The following is a 25,388-nucleotide window of genomic DNA, read 5'->3' as shown; positions in this document are numbered from 1 at the left end:
AGTGTTTTCTCTTCACATTTTCTAGTTGATTTTCTTTCAGGTTTTCTAACCAACTTCTTCGCTGGTATCCAGACAGTGTACTTACTAGCCAGAGATTGAATTTTATTCAAGCTGACAGAATTATTAGCTCTTTTTTCTCAATTTCATTTTTCATACTGGGACAGATGAAATTAAGCTGCTGATCAGTGGGCAGACATCTTGAAACAGCCAGACACTGACCTTTTATCATAATTTTGCTGCCTCAAATTTAAAAATGTTAACGGGAAATTCTATCATTTAATCCTGTAAACTGTGCGTCATCCAGTTTTAACTGTCATGACTCCTTATACTCCAGGGCCGTTTCCCTAGGAACTTCCTCCTTCACTAGGCAACACCTTTTTCCAAAATAAAAAAATAATAATCTTTTAAAGTAAATACATTCTGTTCCACATTTACTGGGGGTGTTACTCATGTCACATTTCCATTTATCATACAAATGTTCATAAATACTATTCTGTAGTGCCTTCTCAGTTTTTCCCCACGTAAACGCCTCACATGATATACAACTTGCTAAACAAACTACCCCTCTGGCATTGCAATCATTATGTCCATTGCAGACAATTATTTTAGAGTAGCCCTTAACAGGGACATTTGGGCCATCACTTAAACTTACAGAAACTACATATCCCACATTTTCTCATTATTCCACATTTGGTTTTATTATTTTTAATTTTAAGCACCAGTTTTATATTTGATAGAATGCATTAACTTTAAAGCCATGCTAAACTGTTTTTTTTGTGCAATTACACTCACCTGCTCAGAACTTTGGTGTGTGTATGGATGACATTTAGTGCTTCCTTAAAGCTGCCATTTTGGATAAAGCAAACCACCTTGCAGTGCAAAGCTGTTGGATCATCTTTGTTTATCTGCAATACTGAAAAAGGTGAGAATTACAAACCATACAAAACTAAAATTTCAGACACTGCTTCAACTCTAGTGGTTAATGCCTGGATTTAAAACTTACACTACAGCATTCTTTCTAAAACAATTTCTGTAGCTGCCCTTTTCCAATACTGCAGCTCACCAGCCTTGAAGCAAGTGCTTAAAGTATTACTCTCCATCTTCATCCTTGAAATTCGTACATTCATGTATTGATAGTCATCAAAATATATTTAGCTTATAAACACAGATAACTTACTGACTTCACAGAGTGTTTAACAGAAGGTACTCTAAAGACAGAGTTCTGAAAGTGTTTCTAGACCTTCAGTGCCAAAAAAGCCACAGTTGAAAGAACAGCGCTCTTAAGTAGCACAGTCAACACAAAAATAAGATGTGCTGTTTCTAAAAAGCTACAAGGAATGTATGCCTCTATGCCATTCACCTATAAACACTAAATAATTACTTATGAACACCTCTCCGTACATAGTCTATTTTTAGAGCTCACTGCCAAAAGCGCACTATAAAGTGCGCTTTCTGAAAGCAAAAATTAATTTGGCCTCCATTAATTTATTTAAGGTTTACTAGGTTATTTGGATTCTGAAGACATTAACAGATTGACAAAAGGGCAAGCAACAACAAAATACAAGCTTTCAGCTAGACACAATATGCCAATGAGCAAACAATTCATTTGGATGAGCCAATACCATCTTCAAGAATGGAAGAAATGAAACCCACACAAACTTGTGTAAGCTGTGTTACTGACTGACTATATACACAACAGTGTAGGGAGTAGAGAGTCGGTGGGTGCGGCTACTGCAGCAGGGAGGAATTTGTACACCTACTGTTATGGGTTTAAGTGTTACTTACACAGCTGTACTACATTCATCATTATGACTGCTGCAGTAGACTAACTTATGCGGGTTGATTACCAAAGCCTATCCAAACTGGGAAGACAAAGTATAGATTCAGAAGTCCCTGGAGAATGGTCTTAGTAAAGCCTGTCCTGGATCTAGGAAAATAATCCAGTTTGTAATGCCTTGCAAAGATATGTACAGAGGACAATGTGGCCACTTCTAGAATAATTCTAGTCTCTAACCCTTTCCAATATACCATCGAAAAGCAAAGGCTTTAGTAGAATGAGCCCTTATACCGTCTACAACTGGTCTACAGTGGTGGGCATAATAAAAAGCAATGGCAGTGCGCAACCATGTCTTGACATGGGTTGTCATTTGTCAGTTTATGAAACAAACAGCTGATTTGCTTTTCTAAAGGACCTTGTTCTGTCAAGACAGCAACTGAGCTGCCTATGCACAACAGGAGCATGTACTTTTCCTTCTGATTCGGAGGATCTGGATGAAACACTGGAAGACTGATCACTTGATTCAAAGTAAACTCTGAAACAACTTTTGGCATGAATGTGTGATTTGTTTTAATGTGACCCTATCTCTATGGAAGGCCAGTCAGGGTTCATCCACCATGAGAGCCTGCAAACTCAGATACTCTTCCTGCAGATGTCAAAGCAATAAGAACACCACTTTTCCATGTAATGAATCTTGCATCTGCTTAATGAGTTAAGTTCAATTGGAAACATGGTTACTTTCTCCCTGAACAAAGATCCTAAGAAGGAGCGACCTGTTTATGAGGAAGTCTCAGGTGTAAAAGTCCCTTCATAAACTAACTGGAAGCAGGAAAGAAAGTTGAAGATACATGGACAGACTTGCTGAAATGGCTGCAGATCCATGGACAGACTTGCTGAAATGGCTGCAAGATTTATCTTTACACAGGAATAGCAGAGGCCAGATGATTGTAACTCTCACAAATATCTAAGCACCAGTGATGCATAATCCCTAATGGAATCCTGGTTATTGGCTAAGCACCAACTAGAAATTCTTTTCCATTTGCTAATATAAGAATTTATAGTGGCAAGCTTTCTTGCCTCTTTTAATACTTGTTGCATGTCCTCGGGAAAGAGGTGCCTAAAAGGAATCATTTATGCAGTTAGTTGATGTTTAAGAATGGGATGTGTCAAAGTCCCTGTATTGTGTGATAAGGTCCAGTTTGTGAGGAAGCTTGGCAAATCCTATAAGAAGGGAGAACCAATGCTGCTGGGCCAAAAAGGAGGCACCACAATGATCTTTGGTGAATCCTGATTCTTCAGAATTACCCTGGATACATGTGAAAAGTTATACAGAACATTCCCAACCACAGGAAAAAGCATCTATTTTCCAAGCCTGTATGCAGGAAATCCTGGAGCAGAATTTGTTCAGTTGTCCATTTTGAAAGAAGACAAACAGATCTACTTGTAGTGTTCCTGACAACTTTATCAGTTCCTTGAAGACTCCCAATTCAATTTTGATTTGTGAGGGTCAACCTGGTCCTGCTCAGCTTGTCTGCCATTACAATTTGCTAGGACTAAATGCAATATGCTTGGAGGGTTAAAGGGCGGTGAAGAGCCACCTTCAAAGCTATCACTGCCAGTCTGCACAGAGGGTACAACCTGGTGGTCCCTTGCTTATGTACCACATAATTGTGGAGTTGTCTGTAATTACCTGAATGGGTCCAGGGGGGGCAAAGATGATTAATAACTTTAAGGCATGGATCACAGCCAATATCTGACACTGATGTGTTTGATCTGCCTGAGAAGTTCCACAAGCCTTGCATCTCGACCTGCAGAGGAACTGCCCCCCTCCCCACCTAAGTAAAACCGGAGGCATCTACAGTTGCAGACTGGCTTGAGGATAGAGCAGAAAAGGGGATATCTGGATTTGATTCTAACTGTAGTCTTCACCACGGCAGTTCCTTTTTGACAAAGGCCAAAACTGAGGTCAAATTCCCAAGGATGCAGATGTTGGTTCCATGTGATTCTTTCTCATGGGTAACCTGGCAAGAGGAATTATAGAAGCAATGAACCACAAAATCCGGAGATACACTCTGGCTAAAGTTCAAGACTGATCTGAGAAGCTCAGGAAAGTTTCCAGATAAAAATCAACCTTCTGCATCAAACAATATTTGCTGAGAGATGTCTACATGATAAAAAAAAAAAAGCAACCTTGTGTGACGAGGTCAAGGAGGATTTCTGAACATTTATCTGTAATCTCAGGACTACTCAGAACAGAAAACCAACGGCAATGACTCAACATATGGAAAAAAGACTGCAAAGATGAGCAAGTAATCTAATTAAGGATATATGTGAAAGCTGTGCTGTCTGCAATATGGTATGACCAGAGCTAGACACTACGTATACACTCTTGGGGTTGTAGATAACCCTAAGGGTAATGCAGAGAACTGATAATATGACCCAGGCAGAAAAATCGGAGAAATTTCATGAAGCCTTTGGCTATGGGAATGTGATAATATGCATCTTTTAAATCTAATGTCATCAAAACCCTTCCTTATTGAGAAAAAAAAAGTCAACAGATTCTGACGGGTCAACACATCTTCAATTTTAGAACTTTCCCATACAGATTTAGAAAAGAAAGATAGTACAGTTGTGTACACGTACCATAAAAGTAGATATTAGAGTGTATTCACTGTTGCAGTCATCACTTGTGGGTTATTCCTACTGGGTAGCTCTCGGCCGGCCCGAATACCAGAGTAAAGATTCTCCCTCCTGCGTCGGCTGCTGTCGCCTGGGACTGACATCAGGTTGCCATTGGTATAATGCAGGACAGCCGACGCCATTACATCAGTTTTTCTTGCCCTAACCTATAGCAGGCCTATCCAGAAGGCCTGAGGAAGTCCAATCTGGTGGATGTCCATAGGCATATACAAGTGTGAATGGATTTGAGAGAGTGAAGAATAGGGGGAAGGAGGGAAGGAAAATAGGACTGCAACAGTAAATACACCAACATCTACATTTATGGTAAGTGTACACAACTGTACAATGTTCTTCATGTTTCAATGCTGCGGTCATCACTTGTGGGAAGATTCCCAAAGCTGAAGGAAGGGTGGATGGAATAAGGGAAGAAATAGTAGAACAGCCTGGACTGTTCTAAGTAGAGCCTAGCATGCCCTGCAGAGGCAAAGCCTGCCCGGGTTTTGGAGAATATTGGCAAGTGGTAGTGCTTGGTGAAGATGTGGACAGAAGTCCATGAGGCAGCTTCTATAAATGTCCTTGGTAGGGACCCCTCTTAGAAAAGCAGTGAAGTAGATGCTGCCCTAGTGGAATGGGTTTGAACAGTCTTGGGTGGATCTTTCCCATGGAAGCGGTAGCAGAATTGGATACAGTGTGATATCCATTTAGAAATGGTCTGCTTGGAAATGGGTTTCTCCTCTGCCCCTGGGACGAAGCTGACCAAGAGTTGGTCAGTCTTCCTAATAGATTTGGTTCTATCCAGAAAGTATCCAAGTTGTCTGTGCACATCTAATGAATGAAGGATTCTTTCCCCCCTGTTCTGAGGGTTAGGAAAGAAGGTGTACAACCTGGTTCAATGTTACGTCAGACACCACCTTAGGCATAAAAGAGGGATCACTCCTAAGGAGCACCCTGTCTGCATGGAAAATAATGAAGGGCTCAGTGGCCATGAGCGCCTGCAGCTCGGAAACCCTCCCAGCTGAGGTTATGGCCAGCAGGATGGCAGTCTTCCAAGAAAGGTGTTTCAGTTCTGCTGAGGCAACTAGTTCAAAGGGAGGTGAGGTCAATTTTTCCAAGACATCGTTCATGTCCCAAGCAGGTGTGGGTGACCTCCTGTGAAATACCCCTGTAAGGAATTGTTTTAGCAGGGGATGGGAGAACAAGGACTGCTCTGTATGATAATGGGCAGAGATAGCAGAGGCATGAATTTTGATGGAAGAGTAAGATGATCCTTTTTCTACTAGTTCTGCCAGGTAGTCTAGAATCAGGGAGAGAGCGAGCGAGTCTGAGAGTGACAGCAAGAGCGCGCTCGAGAGAGCGCACGAGAGAGAGCGCTCGAGAGACAGCAAACGAGAGCAAGAGCACGAGAGCGACCAAGAGCGAGTGTGAGAGCGAGACAGCGAGTGTGTGTGAGAACGAGATGGAAGGGAGCTGCTTGTACATTTAGTTTGGCAAGGCAATGAATCTTTTCCATTTTGCAGAGTATGACTTTCTGGTGCTGGGCCTCCTGGCCTTCTTAATTATGTCCGGGACCGGCTTGCTCAACAGTGGGCTGTTATATGCCTTTGTGGTATCAGCCATGTGGATAGGTTGAGAGTTTGTAGGTTTGGATGCTGTACTGACCCTTCTGCTTGGGTTAGAAGTCCTTCTGTGACAGGCAGGTTCCTGGGTGATTGCTTGGTTAGGCTGAGCAGTAAGGGGTACCAATGTTGCCTGGACCAATTTGGAGCAATTAGGATGGCTTTTGGCCCTTCCTCCCTGATCTTTAGCAGTACCCTTGGTATCATTGGCAAGGGGGAGGGAAATGCGTAGACAAACTGGTTGCCCCAGTGGAAGGAGAGATTACCCACCTTCCAGGCTTTTGGCTGGAACTTCATGGTGCAGAACAGGTCCAGCTGGCTGTTTTGTGTGGAAGCAAACAGATCCAACTCTGGGGTTCCCAAAGCTTGTGTTATGCAGAGGAAGGTCTCCCTCTGAAGCTGCCATTTGTGGAGATTTATGAATTTTCTGCTGAGGAGGTATGCTAGGGTATTGTGCTACCCTGGGATGTACTGGGCCATCAGATGAAGGCCCATCCTTGAGGCAGTCTGCCAGAGAAGCATGGCCAGACCGCAATGTGGGTAGGAGCGAGTTCCCCCCTGTTTGTTGATGTACCACATGACTGTGGTATTGCCCGTCTTGATGAGGCGCACCCCTGGTTCCAGGTGGTTTTTGAAAGCTGTGATAGCCCCGAGTACCACCATTGCTTTTAGGTTGATGCGTAGGTGTAGGACTCTGAGGTCCCAAGTGCCTTGGGTGCACATGTTGCTTAAGTGTGCCCCCCAGGCTTTGTATGAGGCAGCCGTGGTGATAGTCTAGCCATGGGGAAGAAACAGAAAGGGAAAGCCCTTGTGTTCAGTGTGCAGACTTCTGCCCACCATAGGAGTTTGTCTCTTAAGCAGGAGATAAGGGGTGGATTTTTCTCCAGAGACAGGAGTGCTAGCACCAAATGTTTTTAGGTACCATTGCAGTTCTCATGTGTAGTCTGGCTAAGGGCACCAACAGGATACAGGATGCCATGTACCCCAGAGTTTGAAGGAACTTCCTTGCTGTGAGACGCTTTCTGTAAGCCAACTGGGAGACGTACTGGGGCAGGAAACTGTTTATCTGGAGAGAAGAAGGCTCTTTGGGTGGGGGGGGGTGTCCAGGAGAGTTCCCAGAAAGGTGATTTGTCTGGTGGGGTGGAAATTTGATTTCTCCCTGTTGATGGTAAATCCTAGAGAGGTTAAGAGGGTTTTAATAAAGTCGAGGTCCTGTAGGAGCTTTTCCCTACTGTCTGCCTGGATGAGGCAGTCGTCCAGATATGGGTAAATTTGGATGTTTTGCTGCCTGCAGAAGACAATGAATGGAGCCAGGCATTTGGTGAAAACCTTATGCGCAGCAGATAAGCCAAAGGGCAGAGAAGACAGCTGAAAGTGTTGTGAGTCTGCCCTGAAGCAAAGGAACCTTCTGCAGGACTCCTTTATTGTAATCTGAAGGAAGACATCTTTCAGGTCCAGGGTAACAAGACAGGCATTTGGGATCAGCATGGGCAAGAGATTTTGGAGCATAAGCATTTTGAATTTTTGCACTTGCAGGGAAAGGTTTAACGTGGACAGATCCGGAATAGGGTGCCAAGTGCCCTCCTTCCTAGGTACCAGGAACAATCTGAAATAAAACCCTTTTCTGGCTTGTTCCTGGGGTATAGGCTCCACCACTTTCTGGGCACAGAGTTTCTGAATTTGTTTGAGGGACTCTGCCTGCTGGTTTGAAGGTATGTCTGGGTACCCTGTTAAGATTGGTTTTTCTTTGAAAGAGAATCTGTATCCCTGGAAAATGATTTTTTAGGACCCATTAATCGTTTGTAATTGATAACCAGTTGTCTTTGCAAAGGGATAGCCTTCCTCCTAACCTTTGGGGGGGGCAGAGGGGGGGGAGGAGTCATTACAAGTCTTTAGGATAGGGAGTGGACTTAAAACTCCATGCCCTAGGAGGAGTAGAGGTGCACTGTCTGGGCGCCTCTTGTTTTTTTGGTTGCTGCCTGGGAGGTCTGTCCCTGCGGCCTTTCCTTTGCACAGGTCTGGATTGGGAAGGAAAGGACCAGTGCTTGGTGGGGAAGTTCCTACTGAATCTGAAGAAACTGTCGGCATAGATTTAGCCTTATCCTCCATTTTCTTGATCACCTCCTCAGCCTTAGAACCAAACAAGCGGTCCTTATCCAGGGGGGCGTCCAAGAGTTTGGATTTAATATGATCAGGCAAAGGTTGTTCTTTCAGCCATACCTGCCTCCTAATGACTGACCCCGCCACAGCAGCCCTGCTAGAAGCTACAAGGGCATTGTATCCGCAACGGAGGGAATGCTTTGCTACTTGAGAGCTAGAGTGCAGGAGCTCCCCTAGCTCCCTGGAAGTATAACTGTCTGGCAAAGATGAAATCTTCTGTTTTAATAGTTCCAGGGTATGTTGCTGATATTTTAACATATGGAACTGGCAGTTAAGAGCTCTAATAGCTAAGGTAGCAGAGATGTATACTTCCATCTGTCTAGAGCTCTGCTGTCCTTGTATGAAGGAACAGGATTTTTGGATGAACTGGCCTTAGCCCCTTTGGGTCCCTGGGTGATGAACTCTGGCTCTGCTGCAGGATTTTTGAACAAGTACTTGTGAGTGTCTGGCACCCTGTAATACCAGTCAGGCTTTCCAGGTGCAGGGGGCTGGGCATCAAGTGTGAGGCTAAACTCCATAAAAACATCCTCCACCATATCCAAAATGGGAGAAATGGCGAAGGGTTTGTGCTGGGGAAGATCCAGAAACTCCCTTAGCCTCTTCTTAAACTGAGGGTAATCCTGAGCTTCCCAGTGGAAATGTTCCCCAAGGGTATGTAAGGGCTCACCAAAGGATACGTCCTCTGGGGGGGGATGCAGATGGGATGGATTCCTCTGAATCAGAATCCTCAAAGGTGGTAAGGGGCTGTTCATCATCTGAATCCAAGTAATCAAATTCTTCAGTGCCAGGTTCTGAGAGAATCTCAGGGGAAAGATCCCTTTTCCTTTTGGATGGGGTGGTCTGGTTACCTCTGATAAGGTAAATAAGGTCCACCGCCATCTTAAGGAGCTATTGTGACTGAGCAGGGTGGGCTTGAGGAAGATGGTGGTTAGGAATGTTTTTTTCTGGGAGTGGTCTTGCTCTTAGGCCTCAGTGCTTCAAAGGGCCCTGGGTGCGGCTGTAGCCAGCACAGTGGTAGTCGGTCTGTTGTCTGAAAAACCTCCTCGGAAGCCATTGCCTGCATAGTGGCTCCGGACCCAACTGTAGGGCTGACAACCAAAATATCAGCAGATGTAGACTGTTCCGGCAGCATACCGGACTCCGTATGGGTCTCGGTAGAGGTTTGTGAAGGAACAGCGTCAGGCATCAGGGGCTGCGTAGGCATCTCACTGAATTCCGGTGTACTGACGACTGGCTTCAAGGAGTCGTCTAAAGGGCTAGTTTTATGTGGTCTGTCCCTTTCTTTATCTTTTCGGGAATATCCACTGAATGCTGGCCAATGGATGCCATTTCATACTGCGCAGACCTATCTTTGAAATGACTAGCCATAATTTCTACTCTACGGCGAATGGTCCTAGAGTTAGAAGACACAGAACCGACACACCCAGGGACGTCGTGGTCTGGGCCTAGACACATTACACACAGGTTAAGGAAGTCCCGGGTGTGGTATTTTTTCCACAGTTGAGACAACTGTTTATTTTTTCAGACATCGGTTAGTGCAAGAAAAAGACACCCCAACAGGGTACTTAGCTTTAGTCTCTTTCAACTTCACTCTGGCAAAGGCCCGACCAGCACACACGCAAACTGCTTCGGGCTCCACGGCAAAAAAAGACTGATGTAATGGCGTCAGCTGCCCTGCTTTATACCACTGGCAACCTGACGTCAGTCCCAGGCGACCGCAGCCGACACAGGAGGGAGCATCTTTACTCTGGTATTCGGGCCAGCCGTGGGCTACCCAGCAGGGTTAACCAACAAGTGATGACTGCAACAGTGAAACACGAAGACCATTTATTACAATTTTCTCTAAGCATCATCTCTCTTTCGTACCAGAAACATTGTTTAATAGAAGCATTTACCCCTTTGATTTAAAGGCATTGGTTATAGGACTCCTTGGGTGAGGAAGTGCTGAAGAGCCAGAGGGGGGAAAAATATGTCTGGTTTGGAGGGTGGGGAGGAACTCCCCAGAAAGGAGGTATATATATCCAGTGACAACTATATCTTTCCCGAATCACTTTTAACACCCAAGATTCTAAAATCTTCAGTTGCCAAAGTGAATGTGGAAAGCCTGTTTCTGGAACTTATTTTGAGAGACAGGGGTAAAGAATGCAGGTATGGTCATTCAAAGAATGCGGGTATGCCCATTCTGAACTGTTGGACTATTCCTTTTAGGAAAATATTCTTGTTTCCCCCCTCTTGACATCTCATCTTGGTTCTGTTTCGCTTGAGAAGGCAGGGGTTGTTTGTTCCATTTCTCAGAAGGAAAAGAAGAATTTGGAGACTGTAAAGGGGAGAGAGGCTGGAAAAATCTTTGAAACTCCCTACATTAATTTTGCTCTCATTAAATTGTTTGAGGACCACAGCAGCAAATGGGCCAAACAAAACCTTATCTAAAGCCAAATATAACATTTCACACTAACTCATCAGAAAAAAAAGAAGTTATGCTCTTATCATAATGTGCCATCAGTGTTGTGTATTTTCATTCTTCCTCGACCTGTAGGTTTTGGATCTGACCTCTGATCAGACTCAGCCACATTCCAAGCTCAAGATTTGATGTTCAGGCTCCTCCTTTCCATCCCATAATGCCTCCTCTCCCCAGAATACCCCAGATCGAGTTTGCTATAAAACTATAAAAATAAGATATCTATATAGACACAGATGAAGAAAATGTTCAGGAGCTCAACAAGGGACTACAGTTCCTGAGAGCAACTCCATCAGGTCTACATGGAAAACAGGCCAGAGGGAAAGGGGGGGGTCGAGGGAGAATGAAAATAGACAGCACAGATGGAATGTTATGGTAAGAACATTAAACTTCTTTATCTGACATTGTCATTTTCATTTGTTTCTCGACCTGCAGGACAGAGTACCCAGCTACTTAGAAACTAGGGTGGTCCCTTATGGAAGGATATTCTGAAACACCGTAAAGCCAAAGGCAGCTCTATTCCTGGAAAAGATGTCTAGTTTGTAATGAGAAAATAAGTTATTAGACCTTGACCAACAGGCAGCTGCAAAGATATCATCAATTGACATCCTAGAGGAAAAGGCTTGAGTAGTCGCCATACATCTTGTCAAATGAGCCGAGACATGTCCCGGCAAGGGCAAAATGACAAACAAAGGAAATGCAATCTCACAACCATGTGACCAGAGTAGGTTTAGTAATTGATGCGACTTTCCTCACATCTAAAAAAGATTTAACAGCTGGTCAGACTTTCTGAAGGATTTTGTCCTGTCCAGGTGAAAACATAATTGCCTCTGAACATCCAGAAGATGCAGCCTGTATTCTCCCTTACTCTAGAAATTGAGGAAGAAAACCAGGAGATTAATGAACCAATTGATATTGCCTTCTGTGACAACTTCAGGTAAAAAGGATGGATTGGTCCATAAGGAAACTATCCTTATGGAAGATCAAATAAGGAAGTTTAGCAAAGAGGGCTTGGAGCTCAAAAAAGTACAGTTTTGTACCTACCATAAATGTAGATGTTCGAAGATCCACATTGCTGCAGTCCTAACACTTGGGTAGTCCGCTGTCCCAGTCGGCCCGAATACCAAAGTATATGGCTGACGTCTGTCAAGGCGCATTAGTCTGACGTCAGGACGTCAGGGTACAAATGCGCATGACCGACGTCATATCCTCAGTCTTTTCTTGCCCCAGATGTCAGAAGACCCTAAAAAGATAAGGCTAAAATCAAAAAACACCACACACTCCTGCACCAAATATATATACAATATATACAAATTTACAAGAGTATAACCACACCCACACAACCACACCTAAGCACAGAGAGGAAGGAGGGAGGGTAAATTGGGGTGCAGCAATGTCGATCTTGAACATCTACATTTATGGTAGGTACAAAACTGTACTATGTTCTTCATACCACATTGCTGCAGTCCTAACACTTGGGTAGAATCCCAAAGCAGAGGTAAGGGAGGCTGGCAAATCATAAGGAAGCAGGAGCTGACAACATGCCCTGCAAAATAGCGTGGCAAAACCAGCCCTAGATTTAGAGTAGAGAGGAAGGTGGTAATGCTTAGAGAAAGTATGCACTGAACTCCAAGTAGCTGCCTCCAAAATATCCTTAGTTGCCACCCCTTAGAAATGCTGTTGAAGTGGCAGTAGCCCTAGTGGAATGAGGCCTAATCCCAGCTGGAATCTCCTTGCCATGATGGGAATAACAAAATGCAATGCAAAACCCAATCCACTTAGAAATAGTTTGTTTTGACACAGGCTTGCCCTGAGAACTCAAAGCAAAAGAAACAAACAACTGCTGAGACTGCCTAAAATCCTTAGTCCTGCTTAAATAATAATGCAACTGCCTGTGTACATCTAAAGTGTGCAAAATCTTTTCCCCTTATTTTGGGGATCTGCATAAAAGGTAGGCAAATGAATAGTTTGGTTTAAAGCCACACTAGAAACCACTTTAGGCATAAAGGAAGGATTAGTACGTAAAGATACCCTATCCTTATGAAAAATCAGGAAAGGCTCAACCGCCATAAGGGCCTGCAATTCAGACACCCTTCTTGCAGATGTAATGGCTAACAAAAAAGCAGTCTTCCATGACAAATATTTCAATTCAGCAGTAGCTGCAGGCTCAAAAGGTTGTAGAGTGAGTTTCTCCAACACAAAAGTGAGGTCCCAAGCAGGAGTAGGAGCTCTACGTGGGGGTCTTATATTCTTTGCCCCTCTAAGAAATTGCTTGAACAAAGGATGAGAAAACAATGGTGGGTCACAATCATAGTGAGCTGAAATTGCTGCAGCATGAATCTTAATGGAAGAGAAAGACAAACCTTTGTCCAATAACTCAGTAAGATATTGAAGAGCCATACTCAAATTTGGCTCCGAAACATCCAAATCCTTTGCTGCACACCAAAATAAAAATCTCTTCCATTTTCCTCGTACACTTTCCTTGTACTAGGTCTTCTGGCTTCCATAATCACATTCAAAACTTGTTGAGGAAGCTGAGACCTGCTATGGTTCAAAACAGAATATGCCAAGCTGTTAGATGAAGAGAGTGAAGCTTGACATTGAGCAGATGCCCGTCCTTCTGAGACAATAGGTGTGGAATCAAAGGTAAGGGCCATGGAGGCTTCCTTACCAGACTCCTCAGCAATGGGTACCAGTGCTGCGAGGCCAATCTGGAGCTATTAAAATCATCCTTGGCTTGTCTTGTCTGACCTTTAGAAGTACCTTTGGGAGGAGAGGCAGAGGTGGAAAGGCATACACATGAAGATTTTTCCAACTGAAAGAAAGAGCATCCACTTTCCAGGCTGTGTGATGAAACCTTTTGTGCAAAACTTTGGCAGCTGGTGGTTTAGTGGAGAAGCGAACAGATCTATGTCTGGAGTTCCCCATGACACTGTCAATGTCTGAAATACATGAAGATCCAGTTTCCACTCGTGGGGATCCATGATTTGCCTGCTTAACACATCTGCTAAGGAGTTCTGTGCTCCTGGCAGAAACCTTGCTTGAAGATTCAGCTGCAAGCTTAGCAGATCTCCCACAAAATCATTGCTTGCCTGCATAGAGGATAAGAATGTGTTCCCCTTGTTTGTTGATGTACCACATGACAGTTGTGTTGTCTGTTAGAATCAACACCTGCCCTGGAAGAAGTAAATCCTTGAAAGCCAGTAATGCAAACTGGACTGCTAACATCTCCTTCATGTTGATATGTAGATGCTGCAGTCTGGCAGGCCACTTGTCTTGTATCCACTTTCCATTCAGATGAGCTCCCAAGCTGTGTCTGAAGCATCTGTCGTTAGAATCTGACTCGCCTCTGGCGGGTCACAGAGAGTCCCTTGTTTAGGTGACATTCCTGAGCCCACCACAAAAATTCCTTTTGAATGCAAGGTATTATTTGAATGACAGTGTCCAAATCCTGGCAGTGCTGTGTCCATACATTTTTGAGATACCATTGTAGCTTCCTCATATGCAGTTTGGCATTGGGAAGTACCAGAATACAAGATGCCATGAACCCTAAGGCTTGAAGGACTGTCCTTGCAGTCAGCCCGGACTGATGAGATAGTTGATGGAAGTAAAGAAAGATTCTTTTGTTTGTCCGGGGTTAAAAAGGCCATCTGGGTTGCTGTATTCAGTCTCACACCCAGAAAGCACATGTCTTGAGAGGGTACTAGACTGGACTTTATTTCGTTCACAGAATACCCTAGGCATCTTAGCACTATCACATATTCCAAATGCTGAAGAAGCACGTCCCTTCCTTGAGCCAGAATCAGGCAATCGTCCAAATAAGGATAGATTTGTATTCCTTTTAGCCTGAAGAAAGCTATCACTGGAGCCAGAACCTTTGTGAATACTCTGGGCGCAGTAGATAAGCCAAAGGGCAATGCAGAGAACTGATAATGAGAATTCCCAGCTCGAAAACGCAGATACTTCCTGCAAATTAGTCTGATAGGAACATGAAGGTAAGCTTCCTTGAGATCCAAAGTTACCATCCAGTGATCTTTGCCCAGCAGAGGTAAAAGCTGTTGTAACGTCAACATTTTGAACTTGGGAATGTCCAGATAAGTGTTGAGGATAGACAGATCCAAAATTGGTCTCCACGTGTTCCCCTTTTTTTGGTACTAGGAACAGGCGAGAATAAAATCCTAGGCCCCTTTCTGGCACAGGAACCGGCTGAATGGCCCCTATTTGGAGCAACAGAGAAATTTGCTTGTGAGCCTCTTTCCTTTGTTGAGGAGGAATGTCTGGCATGCCTTTGAAAGGAGGCAAGGTATGGAAATAAAACCTGTAACCGTGGTGAATGATATCCAATACCCATCTGTCTTGGGTAATTAAACTCCAGTTTTCTTTGAAAAGTGCCAACCTTCCTCCCAAAGGTGCTGCCAGCCGAGAAGATTCTGGCAGCTGAAAAGGCAGGTCATTGTGTCTGTTTACGAAAGGACTGACCCCTACCCTCACCAGAAGACTGAGCAGGTGAACTCCCTGTTCTAGGCCGAAAAGAACCTTGAGCTCTGCCTCTACCACGTCTAGACCTACCCCTAGACTGGGAATCATAAGCAGGATATGTCCACCCCTTGGTAGGCCAATTTCTACTAAACTTGGAGGCTGAACCTGCAAAAATCTTTAACAGTCTGCATAGACTTAGCCTTGTCTTCCATTTTCTTTAGAACTGCTTCCACAGGCGAACCAAACAACACATCAGATTGTAAGGGAGCATCTAAAATCCTTGTTTTCACATGCTCAGCTAAATTCTGATCCCTCAACCAGGCGTGCCTGCGAAGAACCGAACCAGTGGCAGCCACCCTCGAAGAGGCCTGCACAGCATCAAAACCACATTGCAAAGAATGCTTACCCACCTGTTCAGAAACATGAACTAAATCCTGCAACTCTTTACACTCAATACCTTCCGCCAAAGCATCTACCTTAGACTTTAATTGTGAAAGGAGATAATTTTGGTATTTCAACATGTGAAACTGGCAGTTCAAAGCTCTCATGGCCAAAGTGGAAGAAGTATACACTTTCTTTCCCCATCTATCCAAAGCCCTAGCCTCTTTATCTGGAGGAACAGGATTTTTAACAACAGAAGCCTTAACACCTTTAGGCCCCTGTGAAACAGTTTCTGGGTCTGCCCTAGGACTCTTAAAAGATACTTATGAGCTTCAGGCACCCTATAATATCTATCCGGTTTAACTGGAGCAGGAGGCAAAGAGTCAGGGTTCAGAGAAGCCTCTGCAAAAACATCCTCTACCACATCTAGAACAGGAGGTATAGCTAAAGGCCTATGCTGGGGTAGAAACAAAAATTCCCTAAGCCTTTTCCTGGAATCAGAGAAATCCTGACCTTCCCATTTAAAATGCTCCCTCATGGAATGAAGAGTCTCTGAAAAGAAAAATCCTCAGGAGGAGAAGCAGAAGGAGTAGAATCATCTACATCAGAATCAGAGTAAGGGAATACTCCTGCAAGTCTTCAGCCGAAGACTCAGAAGCATCCGAACACTGCTCAAAACTCCCAAGCTCAGGTTCCACCCTAGGCCTCTTATCAGGAGGGGCATAGAACCTCTAATCATTGTAATCAAATCTTCTGCCATCTTAAGCATATGCTTCTTAGGTACAGACCCTGAAGAACTAGGGGTAACTCCTGAAACAAAACCTGGCCTGCCCCTGGGAGAAGCCTTGGAAACAGCAGGAGGGCCTAACCACCTTAGGAAGGGAGGGAAGAACAGCTACCTGAGAAGCCCCTTCCGCCTGGCCTACCTCCTGAGAGGTCACATCTTGCAGTAATAAAGTCTCTCCTGGGATTCCAAAGAAATTTCGGGCTGAACCCCTGGCTCCACCGAGCCCTCTAAAGAACCGGCGTCCGGGACGGACGGTTCTTCCAGCCTAGGCTTTGCTGTTTTGTCCTTGCGCTTTTTGGAAGCGGGCCGGAGCATCCGGCGGCATTTTATAATTACACCGCTTCCAAAAACTAACCTGGCACATCTAATCTTCTCTTTATAGTGCGTTTGTTAAATCTAGCACAAGAGCGACAGCCAACAACGTCGTGCTCAGGCCCTAAGCAAGGTATACACAAGGTATGGTAATCCCTATGAGGTATCTGTTTCCCACAAGAAATACAGTTATTCACTTTTCTGACATCCGGTAAAATACTGAGGCAAGAAAAACCAAAATAATCCCCAACGGGTACTTAGCCAACTTGGATTCGGTCTGAAACTCCGACTTCGGAAAATCTCAGAACGCCAACCTGCACTTGCAAAACTGCTTCTGCATCGGACCATGCGGCAAAAAAGACTGAGGATATGACGTCGGTCATGCGCATTTGTACCCTGACGTCCTGACGTCAGACTAATGCGCCTTGACCGACGTCAGCCATATACTTTGGTATTCGGGCCGACTGGGACAGCGGACTACCCAAGTGTTAGGACTGCAGCAATGTGGTATGAAGAACATCTTTTCGCTGATGTAATCGCAACCAAAAAGGTCATTTTCTAGAACAGACACTTCAAATTCACTTCAGCTGCTGGTTCAAAAGGAGGAAGAACAAAGGCTTGTAAAATCAAAGTAAGATCCTATGGAGGGGTTGGATCTTTGATTGGAGGACAGAGAAAGTGTCCCAGAGAAAAAAACCTACATAGTTTCGAAGATGCTAGGGTAGCAGAGTTTTCCACAATGTAGAAATGTGAAATAGCTGCCAACTGCATCTTCATCATGAAATAGCTGGCTACATTCTAGAAGAGAAAGGCCAGGAAATCTAAAATCACAGGAAGAGGAGCTGTAAAAGGATCTATGAACTTCTGCTGATCCCAAATACAGAACCTTTTCCAGCTGCTCTTATATAATCTTCCTACTAGAAGCTTAGGATCTGTCAGACCGGGGATGAAAGCCTGGAATGTCTAGTCATCACTGGAAATGGAGAAACCATGCAGTCAATTTCAAGCCTTGTAGGTTCAGGTGAGGCTGTCCCAAAGGGTGGAACAACAGGTCTGGAAGAGGTTCCAAAATCCATGGCGGACAAAGTAGACGAGACCAAAGAAAGGTGAACCAGACCTAGCGAGGCCAGAAAAGAGCAATGAGGATTACTTTGCTGTTCAACTGCTGAGCCTTCTAAAGGAATTTGGGAATCAAGGTTAACGGTGGAAATACATAGAGCAGACTGGGGGGGGGGGGGCAAGAATGGACTAGAGCATCTCTCCAGGGCTGTCCCTGTGGAAGGATCAGGGCAAAGAACTTGTTGCATCTGTTATCGAGTGAGAGGCAAAAAGGTCACAGCAAGGTTGACCCCACTTGTGGAAGATCATGTTTGCCACAGACTGATTCAGAGAGCACTTGAGGCCTTAGTACTATTCTGCTGAGACTGTCTGCTACAGTATTGAACTACCCCAGAATGTGCACTGCAACTAGCGGTTGGTTGAGATCGACCATTGCCATACTCTTCTTGCTTCTCGTCACAGTGGGCAAGACCTGGTTCCCCCTTGCTGTTGATGTACCATACCATGGACATATTGTCCATTTGAACTGCAATGGTCCCTTGAGGAAGGAAGCTGTGTAGTGTTTGCAACACTAGAAGGACCACTCATCTCCAGGACATTAACATGCAATTTGGTCTCCCGAGACGACCATGTTCCTTGGACTGTCCATCCCAGAAAATACCCCCCCATCCCAAATGGGAGGCGTCCGTGGCATGGCATTTGGCAGGGGAAGAATGAAGGGATGACCCTGGCAGACGTCTGGGGAATGGAGCCACCAGAGAAGACAGTCTTTGTAAACACAGATTTAAGAGATGAGACAAAGGGTGCGGATTTATCAACCCTTGAACTGATAATGTTCACTGGAGGATTCACGTGGATAAGCATGCTGTGGGTAATAACGTTATAGTGGCAGCCATCAAACCCAATGCTCTTAAAACTAGTTTTGATGAAGGCGATAGGATTGCTAGGATTTCAGAGACATGAACTCAAGAGTGGATACCCTGTCTGAAGGTAGAAAGACCATCGTTCTGGTTGAGTTCAAACAAGCTCCAATAAAGTCTATTATCTGGACGGGATTGAACTAGGATTTTTGTGTGTTTATGGTTATGCCCAGACTGGGTGCTAGTTGTAACCGGTAATCCCTGGCTTGAATGAGTAAATGCCTGGTTGAAGCAAAAAGGGGCCAGTCATTGAGATAAGGAAGCACATGGAATCCCTGCAGCCTGAGACGAGCTGCAACTACTCTCACACATTTGAACATCCTGGGGGCTGTGGCGGGACCAAACAGAAGCACTCGAAACTGGTAATGGCTGGCACACAGCCTGAAATGAAGATAACTTCTGGAGAGCCCCTCCATTTTAATATGGTAGTACACATCCTTAGGAGAGCCCCTCCATTTTAATATGGTAGTACACATCCTTAGGGCTATTGAGCATACCCAGTCGTCCCATCTCCAGAATAGGTACGATGGATTGGATCACGACCAAAATTTTGAGTGGTTTACAGATTATGTTCAGGGATGGCAAATCCAAAACTGGCCTTAGGTCCCCTGTTTTCTTTGGTACTAAAAAGAACCTTAAGTAAACGCCCGATCTGGCTTGGCCAGGTGTGACGCTCTTGGATGACTTTTTGTAGTAGCTTTTGTCATTTTTAGTGCTGCTGCCTCCCTCCGATTGGGTGACACAGCTGGCAGGCAAGTTCTCAGCTTGGGAAGGTTTAAGAAGGGAATGGAGTAACCTCTGGATATGATCCTTTGCACCCACTGATCATTTGTGATGGTTAGCCAGGATTTTGGGTGCAAGAATAAGTGCCCCTGAATGCCTCCAGAGACAGACAGTCAGACAACCCTTCAGGAGCACTGAAAGGGTCTGTCTGAGGATGAATCCCAAGACCCTTTATTTTGCAGAACCCCTCTGCTCCTAGAGTGGCATCTACCATTGAAGACGGACAGTCGGGCAACCCTTCAGGAGTGTTGAAAGGGTGTCTCTGAGAAAGAATCCCAAGACTCTTGGATTTTGTGGACACCTCTACCCCTGGGGCAGCATCTACCACTGTAACTGTCCCCCCCTGCTTCTGGGAGAAAAGTCTTCCTGACAATCCTGGTAAGGACCTTGAGATTTTCTGAACCACAGTTTTTTTTCCTCAGTGCCGAGCCCTAGAAAAAGATCCTTGTGGAGTAGAAAAACAGATTCTGATGGCAGACAAGGTCTTCCCAGCAGGAGTGTGTGTCATAAACTGTTGGGCCAAACAGGGATGACCCAAACGGTGTGTTGACAAATGACGCCTTGAAAGGTTCCACACAGCCACATCCAAGCATGAACCAGATGCCCTAAAGGTTCCTTCAGCCACAAGGTGCAATCATCCTCATGGACGAATTAGAAAAGTACAGTTTTGTACCTACCATAAATGTAGATGTTCGAGGATTCCATTGCTGCAGTCCTGACTATTGGGTATAGTCCGCGTCCCAGTCGGCCCGAATACCAGAGTATAAGGCTGACGTCGGTCAGGGCGCATTAGACTGACGTCAGTACGTCAGGGTACTAATGCGCATGACCGACGTCATATCCTCAGTCTTTTCTTGCCCCAGATGTCAGAAGACCCAAAAAAAAAAAAATAAAAAAAACAAGTCCCAAAACAACCTGCACCAAAAACATGTATAATATATACAACAATATATATATATATATATATATATATATATATATAATATAAGCATGTAAACTCACCTACACAACCACCCCTAAACACAGAGGGGAAGGAGGGAGGGTAAATTGGACTGCAGCAATGGAATCCTCGAACATCTACATTTATGGTAGGTACAAAACTGTACTATGTTCTTCGCCTTCCATTGCTGCAGTCCTGACTATTGGGTAGAATCCCAAAGCAGAGGTAAGGGAGGCTGGCAAATTATAAAGTAGCAGGAGCTGACAACATGCCTTGTAAAACAGCTGTGGCAAAACCAGCCCTAGTCTTAGAGTATATAGGAAGGTGATAATGCCTAGAGAAAGTATGCACTGAACTCCAAGTAGCTGCTTCCAGAATATCCTTAGTTGCCACCCCCCTTAGAAATGCTGTTGAAGTGGCAGTAGCCCTAGTGGAATGAGGCCTAATCCCAGCTGGAATCTCCTTGCCATGATGGGAATAACAAAATGCAATGCAAAAGCCAATCCACCTCGAAATAGTTTGTTTTGACACAGGCTTGCCCTGTGAACTCAAAGCAAAAGAAACAAGTAACTGCTGAGACTGCCTAAAATTCTTAGTCCTGCTCAAATAATAACGCAATTGCCTGTGTACATCTAAAGTGTGCAAAATCTTTTCCCCTTTATTTTGAGGATCTGCAAAAAACGTAGGCAAATGAATAGTTTGGTTTAAAGCCACACTAGAAACCACCTTAGGCATAAAGGAAGGATTAGTGCGTAATGATACCCTGTCCTTATGGAAAATCAAAAAGGGCTCTACTGCCATAAGGGCCTGCAACTCAGACACCCTTCTTGCAGAAGTAATAGCCAACAGAAAAGCAGTTTTCCATGACAAATATTTCAATTCAGCAGTAGCTGCAGGCTCAAAAGGTTGTAGAGTAAGTTTTTCCAACACAAAATTGAGATCCCAAGCAGGAGTAGGAGCTCTCATTGGGGGTCTTATATTCTTTGCCCCTCTAAGAAACTGCTTGAACAAAGGATGCGAAAACAAAGGTGGGTCACAATCATAGTGAGCTGAAATTGCTGCAGCATGAATCTTTATGGAAGAGAAGGACAAACCTTTGTCCAATAATTCAGTAAGATATTGAAGAGCCACACTCAAATTAGGCTCTGAAATCTCCAAATTCTTTGCTGTACTCCAAAATAAAAATCTCTTCCATTTTTCTGCGTACACTCTCCTAGTACTAGGCCTTCTAGCTTCCATAATCACATTTAAAACTTGTTGAGGAAGTTGAGACCTGCTGTGTTTCAACACAGAATATGCCAGGCTGTGAGATGAAGAGATTGAAGCTTGACATTGAGCAGATGACCGTCCTTCTGAGATAACAGATGAGGAATCAGAGGTAAAGGCCATGGAGGCTTCTTTACCAGACTCCGTAGAAGTGGATACCAGTGTTGGGGAGGCCAATCTGGAGCTATCAAAATCATCCTTGGCCTGTCTTGTCTGACCTTTAATAGTACCTTTGGAAGAAGCGATAGAGGTGGAAAGGCATACACATGAAGGTTTTTCCAACTGAAAGACAGAGCATCCACTTTCCAAGCTGTGTGATGAAACCCCTTTGTGCAATACTTTGGCAGCTGGTGGTTTAGTGGAGAAGCGAACAGATCTATGTCTGGAGTTCCCCATGACACTGTCAGTTTCTGAAATACATGAAGATCCAGTTTCCACTCGTGGGGATCCATGATTTGTCTGCTTAACACATCTGCTAAGGAGTTCTGTGCTCCTGGCAGAAACCTTGCCTGAAGAGTTAGTTGCAAGCTTAGCAGTCTCCCATAAAATCATTGCTTGCCTGCATAGAGGATAAGAATGTGTTCCCCTTGCTTGTTGATGTACCACATGACAGTTGTGTTGTCTGTTAGAATCAACACCTGCCCTGGAAGAAGTAACTCCTTGAAAGCCATTAATGCAAACTGGACTGCTAACATCTCCTTCATGTTGATATGTAGATGCTGTAGTCTGGCAGGCCACTTGTCTTGTATCCACTTTCCATTTAGATGAGCTCCCCAAGCAATGTCCGAGGCATCTGTCGTTAGAATCTGACTTGCCTCTGGCCGGGTCACAGAGAGTCCCTTGTTTAGGTGACATTCCTGAGCCCACCACAAAATTCCTTTTGAATGCAAGGTATTATTTGAATGACAGTGTCCAAATCCTGGCAGTGCTGTGTCCATACATTTTGAGATACCATTGTAGCTTCCTCATATGCAGTTTGGCATTGGGAAGCACCAGAATACAAGATGCCATGAACCCTAATGCTTGAAGGACTGTCCTTGCAGTCAGCACGGACTGATGAGATAGTTGATGGAAGTAAAGTGACAGACTCTTTTGTTTGTCCGGGGTTAAAAAGGCCATCTGGGCTGCTGTATTCAGTCTTACACCCAGAAAGCACATGTCTTGAGAGGGTACTAGACTGGACTTTATTTCGTTCACAGAATACCCTAGGCATCTTAGCACTGCTATAACATATTCCAGATGCTGTAGAAGGTCTTCCTTTTCTTGAGCCAGAATCAGGCAGTCGTCCAAGTAAGGATAGATTTGAATTCCTTGAAGCCTGAAGTAAGCTATCACTGGAGCCAGAACCTTTGTGAATACTCTGGGCAGTAGATAAGCCAAAGGGCAATGCAGAGAACTGATAATGAGAATTTCCAGCTCGAAACCGCAGATACTTTCTGCAACTTAGCCTTATAGGCACATGAAGGTAAGCTTCCTTGAGATCTAAAGTTACCATCCAGTGATCTTTGCCCAGCAGAGGTAAAAGCTGTTGTAACGTCAACATCTTGAACTTGGGAATGTCCAAAAACGTGTTGAGGAGAGATAAATCCAAAATTGGTCTCCACGTGTTCCCCTTCTTTGGTACAAGGAACAGGCGAGAATAAAATCCTAGGCCCCTCTCTGACACAGGGACTGGCTGAATGGCCCCTATGTGAAGTAACTGTAAAACTTGCTTGTGAGCCTCTTGTCTTTGTAGAGGAGGAACGTCTGGCATGCCTTTGAAAGGGGGCATTGTATGGAAATAAAATCTGTAACCGTGGTGAATGATATCCAACACCCATTTGTCTTGAGTAATTAAATCCCAATTTTCTTTGAAAAGAGACAGTCTGCCCGGCAAAGGAGCTGCCAGACGAGAATCTGCTGGCAGCTGAAGAAACAGGTCATTGGGTCTGTTTACGAAAGGACTGACCCCTGCCCTCACCAGAAGTCTGAGCAGGTGAACTCCCTGTTCTAGGCCTAAAGAACTTTGAGCCCTGCCCCTACCACGTCTAGACCTACCCCTAGACTGAGAATCATAAGCAGGATATGTCCACCCCTTAGCAGGCCAATTTCTACTAAACTTGGTGGCTGCACCTGCAAAAATCTTTAACAGTTTGCATAGACTTAGCTTTGTCCTCCATTTTCTTTAAAACAGCTTCCACAGGCGAACCAAACAACACATCAGACTGTAAAGGAGCATCCAAAATCCTTGTCTTAACATGCTCAGCTAAATTCTGATCCTTCAACCAGGCATGCCTGCGAAGAACAGAGCTGGTAGCAGCCACCCTCGAGGAGGCCTGTACAGCATCAAAACCACATTGCAAAGAATGCTTACCCACTTGTTCGGACACATGAACCAAATCCAGCAACTCTTTACACTCAATACCTTCCGCCAAAGCATCCACCTTAGATTTCAATTGTGAAAGAAGGTAATTCTGATATTTTAACATGTGAAACTGACAATTCAAAGCTCTCATGGCTAGAGTGGAAGAAGTATACACTTTCTTTCCCCACCTATCCAAAGCCCTTGCCTCTTTATCAGTGGGGACAGGATTTTTAACCACAGAAGCTTTTACACCCTTAGGCCCCTGGGAAATAGTTTCTGGGTCCGCCCTAGGACTCTTAAACAAATATTTATGAGCTTCAGGCACCCTATAATACCTATCAGGCTTAACAGGAGCAGGAGGCAAAGAGTCAGGGTTCAGGAAGCCTCTGCAAAACATCTTCCACCACATTCAACACAGGAGGAATAGCTAAAGGCCTATGCTGGGGTAAAACAAGAACTCCCTAAGCCTTTTCCTGGAGTCAGAGTAATCCTGGCCTTCCCATTTAAAGTGCTCCCTCATGGAATGCAAAGTCTCTGAAAATGAGAAATCCTCAGGTGGAGGCGCTGTAGGAGTGGAATCATCCACATCAGAATCAGAATAGGTAGGATACTCCTGCAAATCTTCCACAGAAGATTCTGAAGCCTCAGAACACTGTTCAAAACTCTCAAACTCAGATTCCACCCTAGGCCTCTTATCAGGCGGGGCATAGAACCCTAATCATAGTAATCAAATCTTCTGCCATCTTAAGCATATGTTTCTTAGGTACAGAACCTGAAATGGTAGGAGAAGCCCCCACTGAAGCTGAAGTAGGCCTACCTCTCATAGAAGTTTTGGCAACAGAAGGAGGCCCTAACTGCCTTGGGAAGAGAGGGAAGAACAGTCACCTGAGAAGCCCCTCAGCCTGGCCTACCTCCTGAGAAGGCACATCCTGTAAGAGTATAGTTTCTGCCTGGGACTCCATGGAAACTCCTGGCAAAACCTCCGGCTCCACTGAGCCTTCCAAAGAACCGGCGTCCGGGACTGCGGTTCCTCAACCCTAGGCTTCACTGTTTTATCCTTGCGCTTCTTGGAGGAAGCGGCGTGAGCATCCGGCGGCATTTTATAATTACAACGCTTCCCAAACACTAACCTGGCACAGTCTAACCTCCTCTTAATAGTGCGTTTGTTAAACCTAGCACAAGAGCGGCAACCAACAACGTCGTGCTCAGGCCCTAAACAAGGTATACACAAGGTATGATAATCCCTATGAGGTATCTGTTTCCCACAAGAAATACAGTTATTCACTTTTTCTGACATCCGGTAAAATACTGAGGCAAGAAAAAACCAAAATGTTCCCCAACGGGGTACTTAGCCAACTCTGTTTCGGTCTGAAACTCCGGTATCGGAAATATTTCAGTACGCCAACCTGCACTCGCAAAACTGCTGC

The 25,388-nt window shown here is 44.6% G+C and overlaps 1 protein-coding gene across 1 annotated transcript in view; it reads right to left on the bottom strand.

The window, feature by feature from the left end:
- Window positions 1-25,388, bottom strand: part of SRP72 (signal recognition particle 72) — a 1,193,396-nt gene that overhangs the window by 1,111,296 nt on the left and 56,712 nt on the right. Inside the window, exon 2 of the mRNA XM_044059445.1 lies at window positions 793-913. Coding sequence (XP_043915380.1) covers window positions 793-913 — 121 coding nt within the window. The remainder of the gene's footprint in view (window positions 1-792; window positions 914-25,388) is intronic.

This window comes from Protopterus annectens, chromosome 17.part0 (assembly GCF_019279795.1).
Source record: "Protopterus annectens isolate FY-2018-M chromosome 17.part0, PAN1.0, whole genome shotgun sequence".
NCBI lineage: Eukaryota > Metazoa > Chordata > Ceratodontiformes > Protopteridae > Protopterus > Protopterus annectens.
This window is presented reverse-complemented; position numbering and strand designations above follow the sequence as displayed.